The following is a 24,473-nucleotide window of genomic DNA, read 5'->3' as shown; positions in this document are numbered from 1 at the left end:
CCTGGAAGGTACCGGTTACATTACCGGCAGCGGCACTTTAAACGTAAGTGGACACCTTCATTTTCTATACGTGATCCTCTCTTTACATTCCCCTGTCTATGCGATCACGATGTTTTCTTACTTTTGTTGTGTACAATATGCAGTTCAGACGGGAGGGGGATATTTTGTGGTATGGCATGAAGGGAAGTACCACAAGTTCCTTTTATAAAGTTCTGTGGGAACGGGCCTGAAAAAGGGGTGCTCAGCCCGAAACGTAGCCCCCCTTTTGCTCCACCACACTCACTCCCTTTTTATTGCTGTTAGGCAGTTTATTGTTTGTACCCAATTCCCCTTGTGTTTTCCTTGTTCCCCTCTCTTCCCTCCCCTCCCCTCCCTCCCTTCCCTCCCCTCCCTTCCCTCCCATCCCCTCCCCTCCCCTCCCTCCCCTCCCCACTATTCCTCCCCTCCCATTTCTGCCATTTCTTGGCTTGTGTTTACATAGATTTTCCCTAAGTCAGTGTAAATATCCTATGTGGATATAATATATTTCACACAACTGTATATGTGTGTGTGTGTGTGTATATATATATATAATTGTGTGAAAAAGAAAGTACACCCTCTTTGAATTCTATGGTGTTACATATCAGGACATAATAACAATCATCTGTTCCTTAGCAGGTCTAAAAATTAGGTAAATACAGCCTCAGATGAACAACAAACACATGACATATTACACCGTGTGTGTGTGTGTGTGTGTGTGTGTGTGTGTGTGTGTGTGTGTGTGTGTGTGTGTGTGTGTGTGTGTGTGTGTGTGTGTGTGTGTGTGTACACATGACATATTACACCGTGTCATGATTTATTTAACAGAAATAAAGCCAAAATGGAGAAGCCATGTGTGAAAAACTAAGTACATCTTATGGTTCAATAGCTTGTAGAACCACCTTTAGCAGCAATAACGTGAAGTAATCGTTTTCTGTATGACTTTATCAGTCTCTCACATCGATGTGGAGGAATTTTGGCCCACTCTTCTTTACAACGTTGCTTCAGTTCATTGAGGTTTGTGGGCATTTGTTTAGGCACAGCTCTCTTAAGGTCCCGCCACAGCATTTCAATCGGGTTGAGGTCTGGACTTTGACTGGGCCATTGCAACACCTTGATTCTTTTCTTTTTCAGCCATTCTGTTGTAGATTTGCTGGTATGCTTGGGATCATTGTCCTGTTGCATGACCCAATTTCGGCCAAGCTTTAGCTGTCGGACAGGTGGCCTCACATTTGACTCTAGAATACTTTGGAATACAGAGGAGTTCATGGTCGACTTATTGACTGCAAGGTTCCCAGGTCCTGTGGCTGCAAAACAAGCCCAAATCATCACCCATCCACCACCGTGCTTGACAGTTGGTATGATGTGTTTGTGCTGATATGCTGTGCTTGGTTTTCGCCAAATGTGGTGCTGTGCATTATGGCCAAACATCTCCACTTTGGTCTCGTCTGTCCAAAGGACATTGTTCCAGAAGTCTTGTGGTTTGTTCAGATGCAACTTTGCAAACCTAAGCCGTGCTGCCATGTTCTTTTTAGAGAGAAGAGGCTTTCTCTTGGCAACCCTTCCAAGCAAACCATACTTGTTCAGTCTTTTTCTAATTGTACTGTCATGAACTTTAACATGTAACATGCTAACTGAGGCCTGTAGACTCTGAGATGTAACTCTTGTTTTTTTTTGCAATTTCTCTGAGCATTGCACGGTCTGACCTGGGGGTGAATTTGCTGGGACGTCCACTCCTGGGAAGATTGGCAACTGTCTTGAATGTTTTCCACTTTTGAATAATCTTTCTCACTGTAGAATGATGGACTTTAAATTGTTTGGAAATGGCCTTATAACCCTTCCCAGATTGATGGGCAGCAACAATTGCTTCTCTAAGATCATTGCTGATGTCTTTCCTCCTTGGCATTGTGTTAACACACACCTGAATGCTCCAGACCAGCAAACTGCTAAAACCTCGGCTTTTATAGAGGTGGTCACACTTGCTTATGATCAATTAATCAAGGGCATTTGATAAGCAGCACCTGTCTGCTACTTGGCATCTTAATTCCTATGGAAGCAGTAAGGGTGTACTTAGTTTTTCACACATGGCTTCTCCATTTTGGCTTTATTTGTGTTAAATAAATCATGACACGGTGTAATATGTTGTGTTGTTGTTCATCTGAGGTTGTATTTACCTAATTATTAGACCTGCTAAGGAACAGATGATTGTTATTATGTCCTGATATGTAACACCATGGAATTCACAGAGGGCGTACTTTCTTTTTCACATGACTGTGTATATATATATATATAATCTCCTTTATTGTACATTTCTATTACAGTACAATCTATTTTTTGGTATATTCCAGTGTTTTCCAGTTTATTCCCGAATGCTGGGGACATTACCGGTGTTTATATTTATAGTTCTGCTTTCAGATAACCTTTTAATCCAGACACCGGTTCCGACGGGCTTGTAATCCACCTTTTAGTTCCCAGAAATGTTCTTATTCTAGAGACGGCTCCAATTTATTTTCTAGATCTCGTATGTCTTGATCTAGATTTCGTTTCAGAAACGTCCCTAATTCTGTATTTTTTCTCCTTCAGACAAGGTCTCTTCTATTTATTTGGGAGAGAAAACCACTGAATCTAGAGCCAGTTTTGGGTTCAATTCTAGAATTAAAAAAAACTTCTCATCGAGATTTCAGGGCTCTAGAATCTACTTCTATTTTCAGATAATTTCGTTCTGGGTTTAAAGGGTTCAAAATTACTTCCAACTTGACAATTTTATTGATCAGTGCCCCTACGAGGGACTGACCCTTTAACCCATTAAACACGTCCCTGTCATTAGGTCACTTTGACCCTACGAGGGACTGACCCTTTAACCCATTAAACACGTCCTAGTCATTAGGTCACTTTGTCCCTACGTGGGACTGACCCTTTAACCCATTAAACACGTCCCTGTCATTAGGTCACTTTGCCCCTACGTGGGACTAACCCATTAAACACATCCCTGTCATTAGGTCACTTTGCCCCTATGTGGGACTGACCCTTTAACCCATTAAACACGTCCCTGTCACTAGGTCACTTTGCCCCTATGTGGGACTGTCCCTTTAACCCATTAAACACGTCCCTGACAGTAGGTCACTTTGCCCATAAGTGGGACTGACCCTTTAACCCATTACACACGTCCCTGTCATTAGGTCACTTTGCCCCTACGTGGGACTGACCCTTTAACCCATTAAACACGTCCCTGTCATTAGGTCACTTTGCCCATAAGTGGGACTGACCCTTTAACCCATTAAACACGTCCCTGTCATTAGGTCACTTTGTCCCTACGTGGGACTGACCCTTTAACCCATTAAACTCGTCCCTGACATTAGGTCACTTTGCCCCTACGTGGGACTGACCCTTTAGCCCATTACACACGTCCCTGTCATTAGGTCACTTTGTCCCTACGTGGGACTGACCCTTTAACCCATTAAACTCGTCCCTGACATTAGGTCACTTTGCCCCTACGTGGGACTGACCCTTTAACCCATTAAACACGTCCCTGTCATTAGGTCACTTTGCCCCTACGTGGGACTGACCCTTTAGCCCATTACACACGTCCCTGTCATTAGGTCACTTTGTCCCTACGTGGGACTGACCCTTTAACCCATTAAACTCGTCCCTGACATTAGGTCACTTTGCCCCTACGTGGGACTGACCCTTTAACCCATTAAACACGTCCCTGTCATTAGGTCACTTTGCCCCTACGTGGGACTGACCCTTTAACCCATTAAACACGTCCCTGACATTAGGTCACTTTGCCCCGACCCCCTGATGCTGAGAGGGGTATTTGTTCTGATTACCCGGCTGTGTCACTGACTATCTTTCGCCTTCTTCTGTACGTACAGCGAACCTCTGGGTGTACGACATGCTAGATGAGTATCGGTACCTGCAGTACTTTTCCTGGGTGCTTTATCACGTGCTGCTTATGATGGTATCAGCGGGTGTCGCAAAGTACATCTCTCCCCAAGCTGCAGGTAGGACTCCGAGTGCATGCTGGGTAACCTGTCGCTCCCCCGCAGGGTGACACAGTGACACAGACAGAAGGGAGCTATGAGTCTGTCCCTCCCCCCGCAGGGTGACACAGTGACACAGACAGAAGGGAGCTATGAGTCTGTCCCTCCCCCCGCAGGGTGACACAGTGACACAGACAGAAGGGAGCTATGAGACTGTCCCTCCCCCCGCAGGGTGACACAGTGACACAGACAGAAGGGAGCTATGAGACTGTCCCTCCCTCGCAGGGTGACACAGTGACACAGACAGAAGGGAGCTATGAGACTGTCCCTCCCCCCGCAGGGTGACACAGTGACACAGACAGAAGGGAGCTATGAGCCTGTCCCTCCCCCCGCAGGGTGACACAGTGACACAGACAGAAGGGAGCTATGAGACTGTCCCTCCCCCCGCAGGGTGACACAGTGACACAGACAGAAGGGAGCTATGAGTCTGTCCCTCCCCCGCAGGGTGACACAGTGACACAGACAGAAGGGAGCTATGAGTCTGTCCCTCCCCCTGCAGGGTGACACAGTGACACAGACAGAAGGGAGCTATGAGCCTGTCCCTCCCCCCGCAGGGTGACACAGTGACACAGACAGAAGGGAGCTATGAGCCTGTCCCTCCCCCCGCAGGGTGACACAGACAGAAGGGAGCTATGAGACTGTCCCTCCCCCCGCAGGGTGACACAGTGACACAGACAGAAGGGAGCTATGAGCCTGTCCCTCCCCCCGCAGGGTGACACAGACAGAAGGGAGCTATGAGACTGTCCCTCCCCCCGCAGGGTGACACAGACAGAAGGAAGCTATGAGCCTGTCCCTCCTCCCGCAGGGTGACACAGTGACACAGACAGAAGGGAGCTATGATCCTGTCCCTCCCCCGCACGGTGACACAGTGACACAGACAGAAGGGAGCTATGAGACTGTCCCTCCCCGCAGGGTGACACAGTGACACAGACAGAAGGGAGCTATGAGTCTGTCCCTCCCCCCGCAGGGTGACACAGTGACACAGACAGAAGGGAGCTATGAGTCTGCCCCTCCCCCGCAGGGTGACACAGTGACACAGACAGAAGGGAGCTATGAGACTGTCCCTCCCCCCGCAGGGTGACACAGACAGAAGGGAGCTATGAGTCTGTCCCTCCCCCCCCGCAGGGTGACACAGTGACACAGACAGAAGGGAGCTATGAGTCTGTCCCTCCCCCCGCAGGGTGACACAGTGACACAGACAGAAGGGAGCTATGAGCCTGTCCCTCCCCCCCGCAGGGTGACACAGTGACACAGACAGAAGGGAGCTATGAGCCTGTCCCTCCCCCCGCAGGGTGACACAGTGACACAGACAGAAGGGAGCTATGAGCCTGTCCCTCCCCCCGCAGGGTGACACAGTGACACAGACAGAAGGGAGCTATGAGTCTGTCACTCCCCCCCGCAGGTTGACACAGTGTCACAGACAGAAGGGAGCTATGAGTCTGTCCCTCCCCCACAGGGTGACACAGTGACACAGACAGAAGGGAGCTATGAGCCTGTCCCTCCCCCGCAGGGTGACACAGTGACACAGACAGAAGGGAGCTATGAGCCTGTCCCTCCCCCCGCAGGGTGACACAGTGACACAGACAGAAGGGAGCTATGAGTCTGTCCCTCCCCCCGCAGGGTGACACAGTGACACAGACAGAAGGGAGCTATGATCCTGTCCCTCCCCCCGCAGGGTGACACAGTGACAAAGACAGAAGGGAGCTATGAGTCTGTCCCTCCACCCGCAGGGTGACACAGACAGAAGGGAGCTATGAGTCTGTCCCTCCCCCGCTGGGTGACACAGTGACACAGACAGAAGGGAGCAATGAGCCTGTCCCTCCCCCCACAGGGTGACACAGTGACACAGACAGAAGGAAGCTATGAGTCTGTCCCTCCCCCCGCAGGGTGACACAGTGACACAGACAGAAGGGAGCTATGAGCCTGCCCCTCCCCCCGCAGGGTGACACAGTGACACAGACAGAAGGGAGCTATGAGTCTGTCCCTCCCCCCGCAGGGTGACATAGTGACACAGACAGAAGGGAGCTATGAGCCTGTCCCTCCCCCCGCAGGGTGACACAGTGACACAGACAGAATGGAGCTATGAGTCTGTCCCTCCCCCCGCAGGGTGACACAGTGACACAGACAGAAGGGAGCTATGAGTCTGTCCCTCCCCCCGCAGGGTGACACAGTGACACAGACAGAAGGGAGCTATGAGCCTGTCCCTCCCCCCGCAGGGTGACACAGTGACACAGACAGAATGGAGCTATGAGCCTGTCCCTCCCCCGCAGGGTGACACAGTGACACAGGCAGAAGGGAGCTATGAGACTGTCCCTCCCCCCGCAGGGTGACACAGTGACACAGACAGAAGGGAGCTATGAGCCTCCCCCTCCCCCCGCAGGGTGACACAGTGACACAGACAGAAGGGAGCTATGAGTCTGTCCCTCCCCCCGCAGGGTGACACAGTGACACAGACAGAAGGGAGCTATGAGTCTGTCCCTCCCCCGCAGGGTGACACAGTGACACAGACAGAAGGGAGCTATGAGCCTGTCCCTCCCCCCGCAGGGTGACACAGTGACACAGACAGAAGGGAGCTATGAGCCTGTCCCTCCCCCCGCAGGGTGACACAGTGACACAGACAGAAGGGAGCTATGAGCCTGTCCCTCCCCCTCAGGGTGACACAGTAACACAGACAGAAGGGAGCTATGAGCCTGTCCCTCCCCCGCAGGGTGACAGTGACACAGACAGAAGGGAGCTATGAGTCTGTCCCTCCCCCCGCAAGGTGACACAGTGACGCAGACAGAAGGGAGCTATGAGACTGTCCCTCCCCCTGCAGGGTGACAGTAACACAGACAGAAGGGAGCTATGAGCCAGTCCCTCCCCCGCAGGGTGACACAGTGACACAGACAGAAGGGAGCTATGAGCCTGTCCCTCCCCCCGCAGGGTGACACAGTGACACAGACAGAAGGGAGCTATGAGCCTGTCCCTCCCCCCGCAAGGTGACACAGTGACACAGACAGAAGGGAGCTATGAGACTGTCCCTCCCCCCGCAGGGTGACACAGTGACACAGACAGAAGGGAGCTATGAGCCTCCCCCTCCCCCCGCAGGGTGACACAGTGACACAGACAGAAGGGAGCTATGAGTCTGTCCCTCCCCCCGCAGGGTGACACAGTGACACAGACAGAAGGGAGCTATGAGTCTGTCCCTCCCCCCGCAGGGTGACACAGTGACACAGACAGAAGGGAGCTATGAGTCTGTCCCTCCCCCCGCAGGGTGACACAGTGACACAGACAGAAGGGAGCTATGAGCCTGTCCCTCCCCCCGCAGGGTGACACAGTGACACAGACAGAATGGAGCTATGAGCCTGTCCCTCCCCCGCAGGGTGACACAGTGACACAGGCAGAAGGGAGCTATGAGACTGTCCCTCCCCCCGCAGGGTGACACAGTGACACAGACAGAAGGGAGCTATGAGCCTCCCCCTCCCCCCGCAGGGTGACACAGTGACACAGACAGAAGGGAGCTATGAGTCTGTCCCTCCCCCCGCAGGGTGACACAGTGACACAGACAGAAGGGAGCTATGAGTCTGTCCCTCCCCCGCAGGGTGACACAGTGACACAGACAGAAGGGAGCTATGAGCCTGTCCCTCCCCCCGCAGGGTGACACAGTGACACAGACAGAAGGGAGCTATGAGCCTGTCCCTCCCCCCGCAGGGTGACACAGTGACACAGACAGAAGGGAGCTATGAGCCTGTCCCTCCCCCTCAGGGTGACACAGTGACACAGACAGAAGGGAGCTATGAGTCTGTCCCTCCCCCCGCAGGGTGACACAGTGACACAGACAGAAGGGAGCTATGAGCCTGTCCCTCCCCCGCAGGGTGACAGTGACACAGACAGAAGGGAGCTATGAGTCTGTCCCTCCCCCCGCAGGGTGACACAGTAACACAGACAGAAGGGAGCTATGAGCCTGTCCCTCCCCCGCAGGGTGACAGTGACACAGACAGAAGGGAGCTATGAGTCTGTCCCTCCCCCCGCAAGGTGACACAGTGACGCAGACAGAAGGGAGCTATGAGACTGTCCCTCCCCCTGCAGGGTGACAGTAACACAGACAGAAGGGAGCTATGAGCCAGTCCCTCCCCCGCAGGGTGACACAGTGACACAGACAGAAGGGAGCTATGAGCCTGTCCCTCCCCCCGCAGGGTGACACAGTGACACAGACAGAAGGGAGCTATGAGCCTGTCCCTCCCCCCGCAAGGTGACACAGTGACACAGACAGAAGGGAGCTATGAGACTGTCCCTCCCCCCGCAGGGTGACACAGTGACACAGACAGAAGGGAGCTATGAGCCTCCCCCTCCCCCCGCAGGGTGACACAGTGACACAGACAGAAGGGAGCTATGAGTCTGTCCCTCCCCCCGCAGGGTGACACAGTGACACAGACAGAAGGGAGCTATGAGACTGTCCCTCCCCGCAGGGTGACACAGTGACACAGACAGAAGGGAGCTATGAGTCTGTCCCTCCCCCCGCAGGGTGACACAGTGACACAGACAGAAGGGAGCTATGAGTCTGCCCCTCCCCCGCAGGGTGACACAGTGACACAGACAGAAGGGAGCTATGAGACTGTCCCTCCCCCCGCAGGGTGACACAGACAGAAGGGAGCTATGAGTCTGTCCCTCCCCCCCCGCAGGGTGACACAGTGACACAGACAGAAGGGAGCTATGAGTCTGTCCCTCCCCCCGCAGGGTGACACAGTGACACAGACAGAAGGGAGCTATGAGCCTGTCCCTCCCCCCCGCAGGGTGACACAGTGACACAGACAGAAGGGAGCTATGAGCCTGTCCCTCCCCCCGCAGGGTGACACAGTGACACAGACAGAAGGGAGCTATGAGCCTGTCCCTCCCCCCGCAGGGTGACACAGTGACACAGACAGAAGGGAGCTATGAGTCTGTCACTCCCCCCCGCAGGTTGACACAGTGACACAGACAGAAGGGAGCTATGAGTCTGTCCCTCCCCCACAGGGTGACACAGTGACACAGACAGAAGGGAGCTATGAGCCTGTCCCTCCCCCGCAGGGTGACACAGTGACACAGACAGAAGGGAGCTATGAGCCTGTCCCTCCCCCCGCAGGGTGACACAGTGACACAGACAGAAGGGAGCTATGAGTCTGTCCCTCCCCCCGCAGGGTGACACAGTGACACAGACAGAAGGGAGCTATGATCCTGTCCCTCCCCCCGCAGGGTGACACAGTGACAAAGACAGAAGGGAGCTATGAGTCTGTCCCTCCACCCGCAGGGTGACACAGACAGAAGGGAGCTATGAGTCTGTCCCTCCCCCGCTGGGTGACACAGTGACACAGACAGAAGGGAGCAATGAGCCTGTCCCTCCCCCCACAGGGTGACACAGTGACACAGACAGAAGGAAGCTATGAGTCTGTCCCTCCCCCCGCAGGGTGACACAGTGACACAGACAGAAGGGAGCTATGAGCCTGCCCCTCCCCCCGCAGGGTGACACAGTGACACAGACAGAAGGGAGCTATGAGTCTGTCCCTCCCCCCGCAGGGTGACACAGTGACACAGACAGAAGGGAGCTATGAGCCTGTCCCTCCCCCCGCAGGGTGACACAGTGACACAGACAGAATGGAGCTATGAGTCTGTCCCTCCCCCCGCAGGGTGACACAGTGACACAGACAGAAGGGAGCTATGAGTCTGTCCCTCCCCCCGCAGGGTGACACAGTGACACAGACAGAAGGGAGCTATGAGCCTGTCCCTCCCCCCGCAGGGTGACACAGTGACACAGACAGAATGGAGCTATGAGCCTGTCCCTCCCCCGCAGGGTGACACAGTGACACAGGCAGAAGGGAGCTATGAGACTGTCCCTCCCCCCGCAGGGTGACACAGTGACACAGACAGAAGGGAGCTATGAGCCTCCCCCTCCCCCCGCAGGGTGACACAGTGACACAAACAGAAGGGAGCTATGAGTCTGTCCCTCCCCCCGCAGGGTGACACAGTGACACAGACAGAAGGGAGCTATGAGTCTGTCCCTCCCCCGCAGGGTGACACAGTGACACAGACAGAAGGGAGCTATGAGCCTGTCCCTCCCCCCGCAGGGTGACACAGTGACACAGACAGAAGGGAGCTATGAGCCTGTCCCTCCCCCCGCAGGGTGACACAGTGACACAGACAGAAGGGAGCTATGAGCCTGTCCCTCCCCCTCAGGGTGACACAGTAACACAGACAGAAGGGAGCTATGAGCCTGTCCCTCCCCCGCAGGGTGACAGTGACACAGACAGAAGGGAGCTATGAGTCTGTCCCTCCCCCCGCAAGGTGACACAGTGACGCAGACAGAAGGGAGCTATGAGCCTGTCCCTCCCCCCGCAGGGTGACACAGTGACACAGACAGAAGGGAGCTATGAGCCTGTCCCTCCCCCCGCAGGGTGACACAGTTACACAGACAGAAGGGAGCTATGAGCCTGTCCCTCCCCCTCAGGGTGACACAGTAACACAGACAGAAGGGAGCTATGAGCCTGTCCCTCCCCCGCAGGGTGACAGTGACACAGACAGAAGGGAGCTATGAGTCTGTCCCTCCCCCCGCAAGGTGACACAGTGACGCAGACAGAAGGGAGCTATGAGACTGTCCCTCCCCCTGCAGGGTGACAGTAACACAGACAGAAGGGAGCTATGAGCCAGTCCCTCCCCCGCAGGGTGACACAGTGACACAGACAGAAGGGAGCTATGAGCCTGTCCCTCCCCCCGCAGGGTGACACAGTGACACAGACAGAAGGGAGCTATGAGCCTGTCCCTCCCCCCGCAAGGTGACACAGTGACACAGACAGAAGGGAGCTATGAGACTGTCCCTCCCCCCGCAGGGTGACACAGTGACACAGACAGAAGGGAGCTATGAGCCTCCCCCTCCCCCCGCAGGGTGACACAGTGACACAGACAGAAGGGAGCTATGAGTCTGTCCCTCCCCCCGCAGGGTGACACAGTGACACAGACAGAAGGGAGCTATGAGTCTGTCCCTCCCCCGCAGGGTGACACAGTGACACAGACAGAAGGGAGCTATGAGCCTGTCCCTCCCCCCGCAGGGTGACACAGTGACACAGACAGAAGGGAGCTATGAGCCTGTCCCTCCCCCCGCAGGGTGACACAGTGACACAGACAAAAGGGAGCTATGAGCCTGTCCCTCCCCCCGCAGGGTGACACAGTGACACAGACAAAAGGGAGCTATGGGCCTGTCCCTCCCCCGCAGGGTGACACAGTGACACAGACAGAAGGGAGCTATGAGTCTGTCCCTCCCCCCGCAGGGTGACACAGTAACCCAGACAGAAGGGAGCTATGAGACTGTCCCTCCCCCCGCAGTGTGACACAGTGACACAAACAGAAGGGAGCTATGAGTCTGTCCTTCCCCCCGCAGGGTGACACAGTGACACAGACAGAAGGGAGCTATGAGCCTGTCCCTCCCCCCGCAGGGTGACACAGTGACACAGACAGAAGGGAGCTATGAGCCTGTCCCTCCCCTCGCAGGGTGACACAGTGACACAGACAGAAGGGAGCTATGAGTCTGTCCCTCCCCCTGCAGGGTGACACAGTGACACAGACAGAAGGGAGCTATGAGCCTGTCCCTCCCCCCGCAAGGTGACACAGTGACACAGACAGAAGGGAGCTATGAGACTGTCCCTCCCCCGCAGGGTGACACAGTGACACAGACAGAAGGGAGCTATGAGCCTCCCCCTCCCCCCGCAGGGTGACACAGTGACACAGACAGAAGGGAGCTATGAGTCTGTCCCTCCCCCCGCAGGGTGACACAGTGACACAGACAGAAGGGAGCTATGAGTCTGTCCCTCCCCCGCAGGGTGACACAGTGACACAGACAGAAGGGAGCTATGAGCCTGTCCCTCCCCCTGCAGGGTGACACAGTGACACAGACAGAAGGGAGCTATGAGCCTGTCCCTCCCCCCGCAGGGTGACACAGTGACACAGACAGAAGGGAGCTATGAGCCTGTCCCTCCCCCCGCAGGGTGACACAGTGACACAGACAAAAGGGAGCTATGGGCCTGTCCCTCCCCCGCAGGGTGACACAGTGACACAGACAGAAGGGAGCTATGAGTCTGTCCCTCCCCCCGCAGGGTGACACAGTAACCCAGACAGAAGGGAGCTATGAGACTGTCCCTCCCCCCGCAGTGTGACACAGTGACACAAACAGAAGGGAGCTATGAGTCTGTCCCTCCCCCCGCAGGGTGACACAGTGACACAGACAGAAGGGAGCTATGAGCCTGTCCCTCCCCCCGCAGGGTGACACAGTGACACAGACAGAAGGGAGCTATGAGTCTGTCCCTCCCCCCGCAGGGTGACACAGTGAGACAGACAGAAGGGAGCTATGAGCCTGTCCCTCCCCCCGCAGGGTGACACAGTGACACAGACAGAAGGGAGCTATGAGCCTGTCCCTCCCCCCCGCAGGGTGACACAGTGACACAGACAGAAGGGAGCTATGAGACTGTCCCTCCCCCGCAGGGTGACACAGTGACACAGACAGAAGGGAGCTATGAGCCTGTCCTTCCCCCCGCAGGGTGACACAGTGACACAGACAGAAGGGAGCTATGAGTCTGTCCCTCCCCCCGCAGGGTGACACAGTGAGACAGACAGAAGGGAGCTATGAGTCTGTCCCTCCCCCCGCAGGGTGACACAGTGACACAGACAGAAGGGAGCTATGAGACTCCCCCTCCCCCCGCAGGGTGACACAGTGACACAGACAGAAGGGAGCTATGAGCCTGTCCCTCCCCCCGCAGGGTGACACAGTGACACAGACAGAAGGGAGTTATGAGTCTGTCTCTCTCCCCGCAGGGTGACACAGTGACACAGACAGAAGGGAGCTATGAGCCTGCCCCTCCCCCCGCAGGGTGACACAGTGACACATGTGACCCCCTCTCTATGTTGCAGGGTCGGGTATCCCGGAGCTGAAGGTCACCCTGCGTGGGGTGGTGTTAGCTGAATTTTTCACCTTTCGCACCTTTATTGCCAAATTAATTGGGGTGACCTGCACTCTCGCTGCCGGCAGCACCATATTCCTGGGGAAAGTGGTAAGTGTGAGCGCAGGTATACTGTGGGGGAGGGGGGGGTGAGAGGGGTGAGGGGGGTGAGGAGTGTTTCAGGAAAAGGAGGGAGGGGGGTTAGTGGGAAGGGGGGATAGAGGGAGAGATGGAGGAGTGGGTGGGGGAGAGGTGGGGGTGGTGTGTTAGCTGGAGGGGGGTTGAGGGAAGGGGGGAGAGTTTGGGGAGGGGGATTAGAGGGAAGGGGGTTAGAGGGGGAGAGGTGAGGGAGGGGGGTTAGAGGAAAGGGGAGGAGAGGTGCGGGAGGGGGGTTAGATTGATGGGGGAGATGTGGGGGAGGGGAGTTAGATTGATGGGGGGAGAGGTGGGGGAGGGGGTTTAGATTGATGGGGGAGAGGTGCGGGAGGGGAGTTAGATTAATGGGGGGAGAGGTGCGGGAGGGGGGTTAGATTGATGGGGGGAGAGGTGGGGGAGGGGGGTTAGATTGATGGGGGGAGAGGTGGGGGAGGGGGGTTAGATTGATGGGGGGAGAGGTGCGGGAGGGGGGTTAGATTGATGGGGGGAGAGGTGGGGGAGGGGGGGTAGATTGATGGGGGGAGAGATGCGGGAGGGGGGGTAGATTTATGGGGGGAGAGGTGCGGGAGGGGGGTTAGATTGATGGGGGGAGAGGTGGGGGAGGTGGGTTAGATTGATGGGGGGAGAGGTGCGGGAGGGGGGTTAGATTGATGGGGGGAGAGGTGCGGGAGGGGGGGTTAGATTGATGGGGGGAGAGGTGGGGGAGGGGGGTTAGATTGATGGGGGGAGAGGTGGGGGAGGGGAGTTAGATTGATGGGGGGAGAGGTGGGGGAGGGGGGTTAGATTGATGGGGGGAGAGGTGCGGTAGGGGGGTTAGATTGATGGGGGGAGAGGTGGGGGAGGGGGGTTAGATTGATGGGGGGAGAGGTGCGGGAGGGGGGTTAGATTGATGGGGGGAGAGGTGCAGGAGGGGGGTTAGATTGATGGGGGAGGGAGGTTAGTAGAGGGAGCGATGCAGCAGGGGGGTTAGAGGGAAAGGAGGTGAATGAGGGGGGAGAGAGGTGAGGTTAGAGGGGGGTATTAGAGGGGGGTATTAGAGGGGGAGTAACATGTAGGCTGGGGGAGGATCAGTGAGGATCTTTTTTTTCTCTTCAATATAGGGTCCCTTTGTGCATATGGCGGCCATACTCGCTACTCTTCTAGGGAAGCTTATGGTGAAACTGGTTGGAGCCAAGGAGGTAAAAACTGCAAAACACTGTCTTATCCCATCACAGGGGGGCGCCGCTAACCCTCTTATCCCATCACAGGGAGGCGCCGCTGTCCCTATTACCTTATAGGAATCCCGTGTGTGTGAGACGCCCCCTTATCCCATCACAGGGAGGCGCCGCTGTCCCAATTACTTTATAGGAATCCCGTGTGTGAGACGCCCTCTTATCCCATCACAGGGGGGCACCGCTGTCCCTATTACCTTATAGGAATCCTGTGTGTGAGACGCCCTCTTATCCCATCACAGGGGGCACCGCTGTCCCTATTACCTTATAGGAATCCTGTGTGTGAGACGCCCTCTTATCCCATCACAGGGGGCACCGCTGTCCCTATTACCTTATAGGAACCCCGTGTGTGAGACGCCCTCTTATCCCATCACAGGGGGGCACCGCTGTCCCTATTACCTTATAGGAATCCTGTGTGTGAGACGCCCTCTTATCCCATCACAGGGGGGCACCGCTGTCCCTATTTCCTTATAGGAATCCCGTGTGTGAAACGCCCTCTTATCCCATCACAGGGAGGCACCGCTGTCCCTATTACCTTATAGGAATCCCGTGTGTGAGACGCCCTCTTATCCCATCACAGGGGGGCACCGCTGTCCCTATTACCTTATAGGAATCCTGTGTGTGAGACGCCCTCTTATCCCATCACAGGGGGGCACCGCTGTCCCTATTACCTTATAGGAATCCTGTGTGTGAGACGCCCTCTTATCCCATCACAGGGAGGCACCGCTGTCCTTATTACCTTATAGGAACCCCGTGTGTGAGACGCCCTCTTATCCCATCACAGGGAGGCACCGCTGTCCCTATTACCTTATAGGAATCCTGTGTGTGAGACGCCCTTTTATCCCATCACAGGGGGGCACCGCTGACCCTATTACCTTATAGGAATCCTGTGTGTGAGACGCCCTTTTATCCCATCACAGGGGGGCACCACTGACCCTATTACCTTATAGGAATCCTGTGTGTGAGACGCCCCCTTATCCCATCACAGGGGGGCACCGCTGTCCCTATTACCTTATAGGAATCCCCTGTGTGAGACGCCCTCTTATCCCATCACAGGGGGGCACCGCTGTCCCTATTACCTTATAGGAATCCTGTGTGTGAGACGCCCCCTTATCTCATCACAGGGGGGCGCCGCTGTCTCTATTATCTTATAGGAATCCCCCGTGTGTGAGACACCCTCTTATCCCATCACAGGGAGGCACCGCTGTCCCTATTACCTTATAGGAATCCCGTGTGTGTGAGACGCCCTCTTATCCCATCACAGGGGGGCACCGCTGTCCCTATTACCTTATAGGAATCCTGTGTGTGAGACGCCCTCTTATCCCATCACAGGGAGGCACCGCTGTCCCTATTATCTTATAGGAATCCTGTGTGTGAGACGCCCTCTTATCCCATCACAGGGAGGCACCGCTGTCCCTATTACCTTATAGGAATCCCGTGTGTGAGACGCCCTCTTATCCCATCACAGGGAGGCACCGCTGTCCCTATTATCTTATAGGAATCCTGTGTGTGTGAGACGCCCTCTTATCCCATCACAGGGAGGCACCGCTGTCCCTATTACCTTTTTGGAATCCCCCGTGTGAGACGCCCTCTTATCCCATCACAGGGAGGCACCGCTGTCCCTATTACCTTATAGGAATCCCGTGTGTGAGACGCCCTCTTATCCCATCACAGGGAGGCACCGCTGACCCTATTACCTTATAGGAATCCCGTGTGTGTGAGACGCCCTCTTATCCCATCACAGGGAGGCACCGCTGTCCCTATTATCTTATAGGAATCCCGTGTGTGAGACGCCCTCTTATCCCATCACAGGGGGGCACCGCTGTCCCTATTATCTTATAGGAATCCCGTGTGTGAGACGCCCTCTTATCCCATCACAGGGAGGCACCGCTGTCCCTATTACCTTATAGGAATCCCGTGTGTGTGAGACGCCCTCTTATCCCATCACAGGGAGGCACCGCTGTCCCTATTACCTTATAGGAATCCCGTGTGTGTGAGACGCCCTCTTATCCCATCACAGGGGGGCACCGCTGTCCCTATTACCTTATAGGAATCCCGTGTGTGTGAGACGCCGTCTTATCCCATCACAGGGGGGCACCGCTGTCCCTATTACCTTATAGGAATCCCGTGTGTGAGACGCCCTCTTATCCTATCACAGGGAGGCACCGCTGTCCCTATTATCTTATAGGAATCCCGTGTGTGAGACGCCCTCTTATCCCATCACAGGGAGGCACCGCTGTCCCTATTACCTTATAGGAATCCCGTGTGTGAGACGCCCTCTTATCCCATCACAGGGGGGCACCGCTGTCCCTATTATCTTATAGGAATCCTGTGTGTGAGACGCCCTCTTATCCCATCACAGGGGGGCACCGCTGTCCCTATTACCTTATAGGAATCCCGTGTGTGAGACGCCCTCTTATCCCATCACAGGGGGGCACCGCTGTCCCTATTACCTTATAGGAATCCTGTGTGTGAGACGCCCTCTTATCCCATCACAGGGAGGCACCGCTGTCCCTATTACCTTATAGGAATCCCCTGTGTGACACGCCCTCTTATCCCATCACAGGGAGGCACCGCTGTCCCTATTATCTTATAGGAATCCTGTGTGTGAGACGCCCTCTTATCCCATCACAGGGGGGCACCGCTGTCCCTATTACCTTATAGGAATCCCGTGTGTGTGAGACGCCCTCTTATCCCATCACAGGGAGGCACCGCTGTCCCTATTACCTTATAGGAATCCCGTGTGTGTGAGACGCCCTCTTATCCCATCACAGGGGGGCGCCGCCGTCCCTATTATCTTATAGGAATCCCCTGTGTGTGTGTGAGACGCCCTCTTATCCCATCACAGGGGGGCACCGCTGTCCCTATTACCTTATAGGAATCCCGTGTGTGAGACGCCCTCTTATCCCATCACAGGGAGGCACCGCTGTCCCTATTACCTTATAGGAATCCTGTGTGTGTGAGACGCCCTCTTATCCCATCACAGGGGGGCGCCGCTGTCCCTATTATCTTATAGGAATCCCCTGTGTGTGTGTGAGACGCCCTCTTATCCCATCACAGGGGGGCACCGCTGTCCCTATTATCCCATCACAGGGCGGCGCCGCTGACCCTATTACCTTATAGGAATCCCCTGTGTGTGAGACGCCCTCTTATCCCATCACAGGGAGGCACCGCTGTCCCTATTACCTTATAGGAATCCCGTGTGTGAGACGCCCTCTTATCCCATCACAGGGAGGCACCGCTGACCCTATTACCTTATAGGAATCCCGTGTGTGTGAGACGCCCTCTTATCCCATCACAGGGGGGCACCGCTGTCCCTATTACCTTATAGGAATCCTGTGTGTGTGACACCCTCTTATCCCATCACAGGGGGGCACCGCTGTCCCTATTACCTTATAGGAATCCCGTGTGTGAGACGCCCTCTTATCCCATCACAGGGAGGCACCGCTGTCCCTATTACCTTATAGGAATCCTGTGTGTGAGACGCCCTCTTATCCCATCACAGGGGGGCACCGCTGTCCCTATTACCTTATAGGAATCCTGTGTGTGTGAGACTCCCTCTTATCCCATCACAGGGAGGCACCGCTGTCCCTATTACCTTATAGGAATCCCGTGTATGAGACGCCCTCTTATCCATCACAGGGAGGCACCGCTGTCCCTATTACCTTATAGGAATCCTGTGTGTGAGACGCCCTCTTATCCCATCACAGGGAGGCACCGCTGTCCCTATTACCTTATAGGTATCCCGTGTATGAGACGCCCTCTTATCCCATGTGACGGTGAAGGGGTCCCCAAGTCACCAATTTAAGCATTATGCCCAGCTGGGGGGCCCCTGAGTCATAAAAGGTGAATTTGGAGTGTCAGTTCTGCAGTCTAGAGCTGGCTGCAGTCCTGAAAATGTATAATAAGAGTCTGTGAAATGTGCCCCTGAGCTATATTGGGGAAATGTGAGTGTCAGCTCTTCAACCAAATTGTGGTATGTAAGTGTTGGTATAATTAAGATGTATGTGGTTTTACTGTTCCAGGAGTGCCAGCCAGCGGGGGGGTGCAGGGCGTGAGTTTCAGGGGTGCCAGCCAGCGGGGGGGGGGTGCAGGGCGTGAGTTTCAGGGGTGCCAGTCAGCGGGGGGGTGCAGGGCGTGAGTTTCAGGGGTGCCAGCCAGCGGGGGGGTGCAGGGCGTGAATGTCAGGGGTGCCAGCCAGCGGGGGGGTGCAGGGCGTGAGTTTCAGGGGTGCCAGCCAGCGGGGGGGTGCAGGGCGTGAATGTCAGGGGTGCCAGCCAGCGGGGGGGGTGCAGGGCGTGAATGTCAGGGGTGCCAGCCAGCGGGGGGGTGCAGGGCGTGAGTTTCCGGAGTGCCGGCCAGCGGGGGGGTGCAGGGCGTGAGTTTCCGGAGTGCCAGCCAGCAGGGGGGTGCAGGGCGTGAATGTCAGGGGTGCCAGCCAGCGGGGGGGTGCAGGGCGTGAGTTTCCGGAGTGCCAGCCAGCGGGGGGGTGCAGGGCGTGAGTTTCAGGGGTGACTTTACGGTAACATGTTGTTAGGGTGTGTTTGGGTAGACGGGGTCCATTGTTGCGGGTTACCCCGAAACATGCACTCAGGAATCCCCCCAGATTCCTGAGGACATGAGTAACACACATCACCGGACAAAATCCCCCCATAGAACGCTGTTTGCCGCTCACCGCCAAATCCCCCTGCTTCAGCACAAACCAGGACAGTTAAACCGGGCAGGGAACCGAATTACATTAAAGGTTCTCGGAATATGCCCAGACCCCCCCCCCAGTGTGTGGGGTTCAGCGCAGTGCCTCTCTCACCCGGGATAAGGGGAAGAGAGCTGTAGGGGTTTTAAGTTAAAATGTAGAATGTCAGCTCTTGTGCCCGGGCATTGTGTATGCATTACTGTGACTGTGTGAAAAATACCCCCCAACCTACACGGGGCATAAGGGGTTAATATTCATCCCCACACTCCAGTCAGGTGTAAGGCTGAGCAGGATTGTTTTATTAAAATAAAAGGTGAATGGGTGTGAAGGGGTTAAAATATATCTGCAGGTGTAGCAGGGATTCCCCAGTACTGCAGAGGTACCCACATAAACCCCAGGTACCCCGAATCCAGTATAGGGGTTGAGGGGGAAATCATTTCATGTGTTAAATGTATGAGTTATGATAACAATGGTTTTGCATAAGGGGCGAAAGGTCATTGGGGTTTTAACCACCCCGCAAGATTAATGTGTGTAAACTTTAGTCCCGCAGAGACTCAGAGTGGGCTTGTGGCTAATAGTTCGTAGAGGCACTCGTCCTAGAGGTGTTAAACCTTTTGTTGGCAGCAAGGGTGGTGATACTGCAAACGTATTATAAAAAAAATGGATGCATGAAAGCTACCCTAGTTTATCTTTGTTGACATTATAGACAGAAAGGGATTTTCCTTCGTTCAGTCCGGAGCAGGAGGTGACACGTAGGGTGTGTAAAACTGGCCTTTGAAATGCTTAGCAGGAAACCTGGTGGAGGAAGCCATGCATAATTTAGACCTCTGAGCCCCCATATGATGCGGTACCCGTGTCTGGGATTGACCATTATAAGGCAGGCATGTCGAACTCCAGCCCTCGAGGGCCACAAACAGGCCAGGTTTTCAGGATATCGCTATATATATTTATATTATTTCCTCCGCACTCCGTAGAATTCAAGTCGTAAATACGAGCTTCTGGTTGCCGGTGCCGCGGTGGGCGTGGCTTGCTGTTTCGTGGCTCCCGTGGGCGGTGTCCTGTTCAGTTTGGAGGCGACTGCGACTCATTTTGCCGTCCGGAATTACTGGCGCGGATTCTTCGCGGCGACGTGTGCGGCTTTAATGTTCCGCCTGCTGGCGGTGATGCACAGCGAGAATGGTGGGTGACCCGCCCAAGACCCGCAGAGCGTCGCTCCCTCTTCCTGCTAGAGACCTGCAGAGCTTCAGTCCCACTCCCTGCCAGAAACCCGCAGAGCGTCGCTCCCTTATCTCTGCCAGAGACCCGCAGAGTGTCGCTCCCTTGTCCCTGCCAGAGACCCGCAGAGCATTGCTCCCTCACCCTGCCAGAGACCCGCAGAGCGTCGCTCCCTCTCCCTGCCAGAGACCCACAGAGCGTCGCTCCCTCTCCCTGCCAGTGACCCGCAGAGCGTCGCTCCCTCTCCCTGCCAGAGACCCGCAGAGCGTCGCTCCCTGTCCCTGTCAGAGACCCGCAGAGCGTCGCTCTCTCTCCCTGCCAGAGACCCGCAGAACGTCGCTCACTTATCCCCTCCCTGCCAGAGACCCGCAGAGCGTCGCTCCCTTGTCCCCTCTCCCTGCCAGAGACCCGCAGAGCGTTGCTCCCTCTCCCTGCCAGAGACCCGCAGAGCATCGCTCCCTTATCCCCTCTCCCTGCCAGAGACCGCAGCGTGTCGCTCCCTCACCCTGCCAGAGACCCACAGAGCGTCGCTCCCTCTCCCTGCCAGAGACCTGCAGAGCGTCGCTCCCTCTCCCTGCCAGAGACCCGCAGAGCGTCGCTCCCTCTCCCTGTCAGAGACCCGTAGAGTGTCGCTCCCTCTCCCTGCCAGAGACCCGCAGAGCGTCGCTCCCTCTCCCTGTCAGAGACCCAGAGAGCGTCGCTCCCTCTCCCTGTCAGAGTCCTGCAGAGCGTCGCTCCCTTATCCCCTCCCTGCCAGAGACCCGCAGAGCATCGCTCCCTTATCCCCTCTCCCTGCCAGAGACCCGCAGAGCATCGCTCCCTTATCCCCTCTCCCTGCCAGAGACCCGCACAGCGTCGCTCCCTTTTCCCCTCTCCCTGCCAGAGACCCGCAGAGTGTTGCTCCCTCTCCCTGCCAGAGACCCGCAGAGCATCGCTCCCTTCTAACCCTCTCTTCCCCTCTTTCAGAGACCGTTGCTATCCTCTTCAGCACGAACTGGCGCGTCGAGTTCCCCTTCGACCTCCCGGAATATTTATCCTTCGCGATGTTGGGGTGAGCGCTTCTCGGGGGGTCCCCTCCGACAATCTCACTTGGAACCTTCCAGGTGTAAATATTGGGTTCTCGTTCTGGATTCAACTCTAGAATAACTTCTAGTTCGGTTTTAGACGTCTTTGCGTTCTAGATTGCGTTCTAGCAGGGTTCTAGACTGGTCTTCCTTCTAGAACACGATGTGTTCCGGTCCGCCGGCTGTCCGGCTATTTCTCGAGCGGGTGCTGGAATAAGATCTGGGTTAGAGTTGGGTGTGGACTCGCTCCGACCTGTCCCGTTCTGGCTCCGCTTGTTTTGGCGCTGACTTCGGCGCTTGGGCCGCCCCTTTGTCGGTTCTAAGCTCACGTGTCCGGTGTGTTCTTTTCAGCGTTGTGTGCGGGTGTGTGTGTTGTGTCTACCTGTTCCTGCACCGGATCACACTCCTGTTCCTCAACAACAACAAGCGGATCAGCGGCTTCCTGAGGAATAAGTGAGTTCTCCGCGCCCCGATCTCTGCATCCCGGGAATCAGCCGTGCGCAGGGGGCGGGGCCAGCGTACATACTCCCCCCCCCCCGGGTTCTCCGCCCCCGATCTCTGCATCCCGGGAATCAGCCGCGTGCAGGGGGCGGGGCCAGCGTACATACTCTGCCCCCCCCGGGTTCTCCGCCCCCGATCTCTGCATCCCGGGAATCAGACGCGCGTGGGGGCAGCGCCAGCGTCCCCCCCTGGGTTCTCCGTGCCCCGATCTCTGCATCCCGGGAATCAGATGCGCGTGGGGGCAGTGCCAGCGTCCCCCCCCCCCCCGGGTTCTCTGCCCCGATCTCTGCATCCCGGGAATCAGACGCGCGTGGGGGCAGTGCCAGCGTCCCCCTCCCCCCCCGGATTCTCCACCCCGATCTCTGCATCCCGGGAATCAGACACGCGCAGGGGGCAGCGCCAGCGTCCCCCCCCCCCCGGGTTCTCCGCGCCCCGATCTCTGCATCCCGGGAATCAGACGCGCGCAGGGGGCAGCGCCAGCGTCCCCCCCCCCCCGGGTTCTCCGCGCCCCGATCTCTGCATCCCGGGAATCAGACGCGCGCAGGGGGCAGTGCCAGCGTCCCCCCCCCCCCCCGGGTTCTCCGCGCCCCGATCTCTGCATCCCGGGAATCAGACGCGCGCAGGGGGCAGTGCCAGCGTCCCCCCCCCCCCCCCCCGGGTTCTCCGCCCCGATCTCTGCATCCCGGGAATCAGCTGCGAGCAGGGGGCAGCGCCAGCGTCCATACTCCGCCCCCCCCCCGGGATATATCTCACGTGCCGCCTTTCTCTTGCAGTAAGATTGTTTACGCCGCGCTGGTCTCGCTCGTCCTCGCCAGCATCACCTTCCCGCACGGGTTTGGGCAGTACATGGGGGGGACGCGGGTGAGTGAGCACGCACACGCGTGTCCCCTGATCCCACGCGCCCCCCTTCTCGCTGCGTCTCACCCCCGCGCCCCCCTTCTCGCTGCGTCTCACCCCCGCGCCCCCCTTCTCGCTGCGTCTCACCCCCGCGCCCCCCTTCTCGCTGCGTCTCACCCCCGCGCCCCCCTTCTCGCTGCGTCTCACCCCCGCGCCCCCCTTCTCGCTGCGTCTCACCCCGTGCCCCCTCTCCCCGCAGTTAACCCCCCCGCGCCCCCTCTCACCCCCGTGCCCCCTCTCACCCCCGCGCCCCCTCTCACCCCCGCGCCCCCTCTCACCCCCGCGCCCCCTCTCACCCCCGCGCCCCCTCTCACCCCCGCGCCCCCTCTCACCCCCGCGCCCCCTCTCCCCGCAGTTAACCCCCCCCGCACCCCCTCTCACCCCCGCGCCCCCTCTCACCCCCGCGCCCCCTCTCACCCCCGCGCCCCCTCTCACCCCCGCGCCCCCTCTCACCCCCGCGCCCCCTCTCACCCCCGCGCCCCCTCTCCCCGCAGTTAACCCCCCCCGCACCCCCTCTCACCCCCGCGCCCCCTCTCACCCCCGCGCCCCCTCTCACCCCCGCGCCCCCTCTCACCCCCGCGCCCCCTCTCACCCCCGCGCCCCCTCTCACCCCCGCGCCCCCTCTCCCCGCAGTTAACCCCCCCCGCGCCCCCTCTCACCCCCGCGCCCCCTCTCCCCGCAGCTCACCATGAAGGAACATCTAGAAACCTTCTTCAACAACGTGACGTGGGGCGCGGAGGAATTATCCGCGGGCGGGAACGCGTCGCGCCAGCCCCCGAACCCCACGTACGACAATAACTGGCTGCAGTGGACGCACCCGAACATGTCAGCGCTGGAGAAACTCGCGTGCTTCGTGGTCCTGAAGGTACCAAATCCTGCCGCAGAGCGTCGCTCCCTTATCCCCTCTCCCTGCCAGAGACCCGCAGATCGTCACTCCCTTATCCCCTCTCCCTGCCAGAGACCCGCAGAGCGTCGCTCCCTTATCCCCTCTCCCTGCCAGAGACCCGCAGAGCGTCGCTCCCTTATCCCCTCTCCCTGCCAGAGACCCGCAGAGCGTCGCTCCCTTATCCCCTCTCCCTGCCAGAGACCCGCAGAGCGTCGCTCCCTTATCCCCTCTCCCTGCCAGAGACCCGCAGAGCATTGCTCCCTTATCCCCTCTCCCTGCCAGAGACCCGCAGAGCATCGCTCCCTTATCCCCTCTCCCTGCCAGAGACCCGCAGAGCGTCGCTCCCTTATCCCCTCTCCCTGCCAGAGACCCGCAGAGCATCGCTCCCTTATCCCCTCTCCCTGCCAGAGACCCGCAGAGCATCGCTCCCTTATCCCCTCTCCCTGCCAGAGACCGCAGAGCGTCGCTCCCTTATCCCCTCTCCCTTCTAGAGACCCGCAGAGCATCGCTCCCTTATCCCCTCTCCCTGCCAGAGACCCGCAGAGCGTCTCTCCCTTCTCCCCTCTCCCTGCCAGAGACCCGCAGAGCGTCTCTCCCTTACCCCCTATCCCTGCCAGAGACCAGCAGAGTGTCGCTCCCTTATCCCCTCTCCCTGCCAGAGACCCGCAGAGCATCGCTCCCTTATCCCCTCTCCCTGCCAGAGACCCGCAGAGCATCGCTCCCTTATCCCCTCTCCCTGCCAGAGACCCGCAGAGCGTCGCTCCCTTATCCCCTCTCCCTGCCAGAGACCCGCAGAGCATCGCTCCCTTATCCCCTCTCCCTGCCAGAGACCCGCAGAGCATCGCTCCCT

General features: G+C 57.4%; 1 protein-coding gene across 1 annotated transcript in view; it reads left to right on the top strand.

Annotated features, from left to right (window-relative positions):
- The window catches only part of LOC142475760 (chloride channel protein ClC-Kb-like), a gene marked incomplete at its 3' end in the record, with an annotated part of 39,607 nt that extends 16,005 nt beyond the window's left edge, over positions 1–23,602 (top strand). The window contains 8 exon segments of the mRNA XM_075581492.1: positions 3,894–4,022; positions 12,972–13,111; positions 14,257–14,334; positions 20,035–20,239; positions 21,242–21,326; positions 21,691–21,792; positions 22,614–22,701; positions 23,420–23,602. Coding sequence (XP_075437607.1) covers positions 3,894–4,022; positions 12,972–13,111; positions 14,257–14,334; positions 20,035–20,239; positions 21,242–21,326; positions 21,691–21,792; positions 22,614–22,701; positions 23,420–23,602 — 1,010 coding nt within the window.
- Between the last annotated feature and the right edge of the window lie 871 nt (positions 23,603–24,473).

This window comes from Ascaphus truei, unplaced genomic scaffold (assembly GCF_040206685.1).
Source record: "Ascaphus truei isolate aAscTru1 unplaced genomic scaffold, aAscTru1.hap1 HAP1_SCAFFOLD_1366, whole genome shotgun sequence".
Taxonomy (NCBI): Eukaryota; Metazoa; Chordata; class Amphibia; order Anura; family Ascaphidae; genus Ascaphus; species Ascaphus truei.
This window is presented reverse-complemented; position numbering and strand designations above follow the sequence as displayed.